This window comes from Panthera uncia (genome assembly GCF_023721935.1).
Source record: "Panthera uncia isolate 11264 chromosome B3 unlocalized genomic scaffold, Puncia_PCG_1.0 HiC_scaffold_1, whole genome shotgun sequence".
NCBI classification, from domain to species: domain Eukaryota; kingdom Metazoa; phylum Chordata; class Mammalia; order Carnivora; family Felidae; genus Panthera; species Panthera uncia.
The window spans coordinates 82,768,580-82,772,921 of NW_026057582.1; the positions used below are offsets into that span (position 1 = coordinate 82,768,580).

The 4,342-nt window shown below is 55.2% G+C and overlaps 1 protein-coding gene across 8 annotated transcripts in view; it reads right to left on the minus strand.

The window, feature by feature from the left end:
* Window positions 1–4,108, minus strand: part of PLCB2 (phospholipase C beta 2) — a 22,176-nt gene extending 18,068 nt beyond the window's left edge. For 3 of the 8 annotated variants that reach the window (XM_049613322.1, XM_049613320.1, XM_049613327.1), the window contains exon 1: window positions 2,997–4,103. In XM_049613322.1, coding sequence (XP_049469279.1) covers window positions 2,997–3,080 — 84 coding nt within the window. In that variant the 5' untranslated portion in view covers window positions 3,081–4,103. Of the gene's footprint in view, window positions 1–2,996 lie in introns of all 8 variants that reach the window. The other 5 variants (XM_049613321.1, XM_049613328.1, XM_049613323.1 and 2 more) reach the window with 4 other exon arrangements.
* Window positions 4,109–4,342: the final 234 nt, after the last annotated feature.

Sequence of the window (4,342 nt, forward strand, 5' to 3'; positions counted from 1 at the left end):
AGGAAGGAAGGAAGGAAGGAAGGAAGGAAGGAAGGAAGGAAGGAAGGAAAAACAAAAGACAAAAGGGGTTAGCTGTCTGCTCTGAGACCTCAGGCCAAGCTTCCCTGGCCCAGGCCAGGGGTTTCAGAGCTCACCATCTCCCCTCCACAAACCACTCCCCACCAATCCACCCAACTGTCCCACAGACACCAAGTGCATTCCCACCTTCAAGCCTAAGAACCCAACCCTGCCTGAAATACCTTCAAAGAGCACCCCAAGTCTCTCCTCTTCTGAAAAGCCTTCCCAGAAACATGCTATAACAGTGTGTGTGTTCACACACCTAGAAGCCCATCCAGAAAATCCCCAAGGGCTTATGGACTCCAGGGAAACAAGCCTGTGCTGTAGCATAAGCTAGACCATAAGTTTATGCGCTAGACCATGAGCTTAGTGCTTCGTGTTTGCTGAAGAGCCAGTGAATGGCTCTAAATTCTTGTTCCACTCACAGAGCACACAGGCTATCTTTCATTTTAATGGTCTTCGTATGCATATAAAACAAGATGATAAAATTGAAGTTTCCAATAAGGCATGGTAGTTGCTGCACACCAAATCACACCAAATGCAGAATTTTCAAAGGCAATGGTCAAAACAAGGTTCTCAGGTCAGGGGTGGTTAGAGTATGGGGAAAAAAAACAATTTGGGAGGGGGATAATTTTAGAGAAAGCTGTGTTGTGAACTCCATTCCCTTCCCTCCCAAAGGGAGGGTTGGGGGGGGGGGGCTGACCCCTCGCTTTAAACCTAGTGAGGGGTTTCAACTGTACTTAGAAAGCTTTGGTCACCCCTGCAGTTGTGGGACAAAGCAGACTGGGGTCTGACTCCTGCCCAGGAAACCGAGTGTCAGAGGCATTGGGACGCTGGTTGTGCTAGATAAACCCAAACTTCAGAGTCTGTTGGGGCAGTGAACACAAGAGTATGTGCTGAGGTTTAGAGGAGGCCTGTGGGAAAGAGGGACAGAGTCCAAAACCATAGGAAACTGAAAGTGGTAACTGGATTCCAAGGGGCTGAAGAAGTAATTTTGAGCGACCTTCTGAAATAGAGATGGCAGAGGGACCCTTACATAAGGGACCACCAGCTCAGGGAAGGAGGGTCTCCTCACTTTGAGGAGAATCTTCAAAAGTGTCTACTAGAGAAAGAATAAGCCTAACATTCTGCCAGGCTCAGAAAGCATGAGCCAACTGATGATGGCATCTGTTCATGAAGAACTTTGGTCCCCTCTCCCTCATCTCTCCCTGCACCCATGGTCCGGAGGGCTTGGTGGAAGATCAGGGAATCCTGCCTTCGCAGAGCACATGCAGTCCACCTAAAACCATTCCTAGAAGGAGGAGGGCAGAAGATGTCATCCAAAGTAAGATTTGAGTTTTGAGTTATAACTAGTTTCCGAAATAAGATTGGGTGTTATGAGAAGTGACCATAGGATTGTCTGTTCCCCAAGAGTAAATGGAATCTCTTGTGACTGGCTGAGTTTCCTTCCATGGGCAGGAGAAGAGCCTTTCCCACCAAATACACTGTAAAGGGACCGTGGCAGACAAAATTAAGTTGGGAGTTGATTACATCTTTTGCATTGTGCTTATTCAACATGACACGACATACTCAAGTCATAGGCCAGCTGGGCCAAAGGCAGTCTGAGCAGAGCCCTGTCCCACAGGTGCATGTGCCCCGTGACTAGGCTTGGGAGATTCCTGCTAATGGAGGTCAGGCTCCTGGGGTCATGCTGTGCCCTGCCCCAGGGAAGGGAGGGGGGCAACCTGCTACATAGGTACTGGCTTGCAGAGAAGGCCAGCTAGCATGTCCCCCCCCCCAATGGCCCTCTGCCCAGTCAAGTTACACACACTTCCCAGAGGAACCGAGAGAGGCCACTTCACTTTTCATTCTGAGCCACTTCCCCCATTCCACAGTCTCCTGGGACATGTCACCACCATGCCACATCCCCCACACCACTTCTAGAGAAGCAGAAAGCATCTAGCCAGGGCCTCCTACCCATAGTCATGGCAACCAGATTATTCAGCCTAATGTAGAGCCCCAGGCTGCCTTAACTCACAGACCCAGAACCCCTTCATCCCACCTGTAAGAATGAACCAGCCCTAAGGCCCCCCGCCCACACACACCCCTGAGCCTTCCAGTTCCCTTCCTGGGATCAGCCCACAGTGGCTCCAATACTGGACCCACCCAGCAGCCTCACAAAGGACCCCAAATTAGTCTCACTGCCCAAGAGAGTCCCTGGCCTGCCGCCACACATTTTCAGGGGCCAGGAGGACCAGAGTCTGGGAAGCAGGTCCCAGTCTGGGAAGGAACAGACAGCGGAAACAAAGATACAAGGCAAAGCAGTGGTTTCCCCCTTTCCTTGCAGACAGGCGGGTGGCAGGGAGCCCGGCTGAAAACAGCCAGCAGAAGCAGAAGTCAATCAGTTCCTTCCCAGCAGAAGCCTCCAGTTCTCGTTTAGGGTCCCCCGGCCTTGTGTAGCTGCCCCACGGCAGCTATGGGAAGAGTGGGGCTCCCCTGGGCCAGGGCAGAGCCAGACGGGGAGGAGCAAGAGTGCACCTTCTGTGCTAAGAATAGGGGCCTGGCTCACCTCTACTTCTGCCCCTGCCTCAGCTCTGGGGCACTTTCTTCCCACTAGTACTGAGACCAGGAACAACAAATCCTGCTTGTCTTGGGGGCTTTGGGGAAGGACAGACGCAAACCCAAAGAAACTCCCTCCTGTGACCACCCAGGCAGCCCATCCTCTTCTTACATCCAGACACAGAGCCCTAGCCCCTGCAGTCCAGGGACACACACTCAGGGCCACACACCCTCACCCCCAGGTTTGTTTATCCAGGCCATTGTGTCAGCTGCCTGGCCAAGCCACACAGGCGCCTGGTCCCAGAAGACATAAACCAACCCACCCACCCCAACAAGGCCCCTGACAACAGGGCTCCCACCACCCCAGTGTCCCAGCAGCCCACGGCCCCTGCCCCACTCACATCGTCCCATTTGATGAAGCGCTCCCCTTGGCTCAGATAAGCCTTCACCTTGGGGGGCAGCAGGACAGGGTTGAGCAGAGACATGCTGCTAAGTGTCCCTCTTTGGAGAGGCTGGACAGGCACCCGTGGGTAGGAGGAGGGAAGGAAGAAAGGCCCGAAGGAGGAGAGTCAGCCGGGCTGGGCTCACATGGCACCCGCCCCGATCGAGCGGGTCCGGAAGTCTGGATACTCTTTTAGCCCACGGGTGGCAGTGGCTGGGGGCAGAGCTGAATGCTTTGGCCAGAGGCCCATCTGTCTTTTAAATCAGTCTCCTCCCCGCTGCTTTCAATGGGGGGCTGTGGTCACTGCTCCTGCCCAGGGAGGTTAGGCTCCCCTCCACAAAACCCCCGCCCTCACCCTGTGCCTCAGCACTTCCTGCTCAGGGCTTCCTTCTATGTGCTGTTCAGGACCGAGGGGCGGGTCTTGAGAACTTGTCATTTTGGAGCTGGGGGCCTCAGTCCCAGGAGTAATCTCTAGTCAGATGCAGGTGAGGAGCTGGAGAAGGAACAATATGGGGACCCCCCCGGGGATGCTATTGCCCAAGCTGGGCCTGAGGGGAGGGTGTAAGTAGCTCCCCAGGGGAAGAGACCTCCACAGAGGTGGGCTCTAAAGCATAGGAGGCTCTTCCCACAGCTGAGGAGGCTGGGACCACCCTGGAGGTGGGTGTTGAGGGTGGGGCTGGGCACAGCTGGGATTTGGTGGTTTGAATAAGCAAAGTTTGCTGCACACCCAGCTCTTCTTTCTCAATGCTTCCTCCCATGAAAATGAGGTACAAGTGAGGCAATCAGGCCCCTCGCCCGCCGCACATACCTCCTCTTGGCCCTCTGGGCCTGGCAGAGGTCTAGAACCCCCACAAACCAAACACTACCCTACACACACACAGCAACCCTTGTCACCGCCTCCACTGCGCTCTCTTGCCCAGCTCTCTCCTCTGCTCTGTGCCCAGGGCCTGGGGTGAGAACACCAGGGGGCAGGAGGCCGCTTGGTGAAGCCTCAGTTCTGGCTGCCTGCTGAGGGTGCATGGACCTAACACTGACTGGGCCCAGGGAGCTCAGTCCCAACCTCCCTCAGCCAGCCCACTTCCTCTTGCCTAACCTACTCCTCCTTATCACCCTTCTTAGCTTAGCTGGGGGAGCAGGGAGCTCTGCCCAGGACTTCCTTCCCCTCTGAGGGCCTGGCTTTCTGCCCCAGGTCCCATGTGAGCCTTTGTTCCGCCCCTTAACAACTGTGGGGCCCTCACCCAGGCCCTAGAACTGCCTCTGCTGGCCAGTCTGGGCCAGGGCAGGAGGATGGGGGCCACTGAGGGC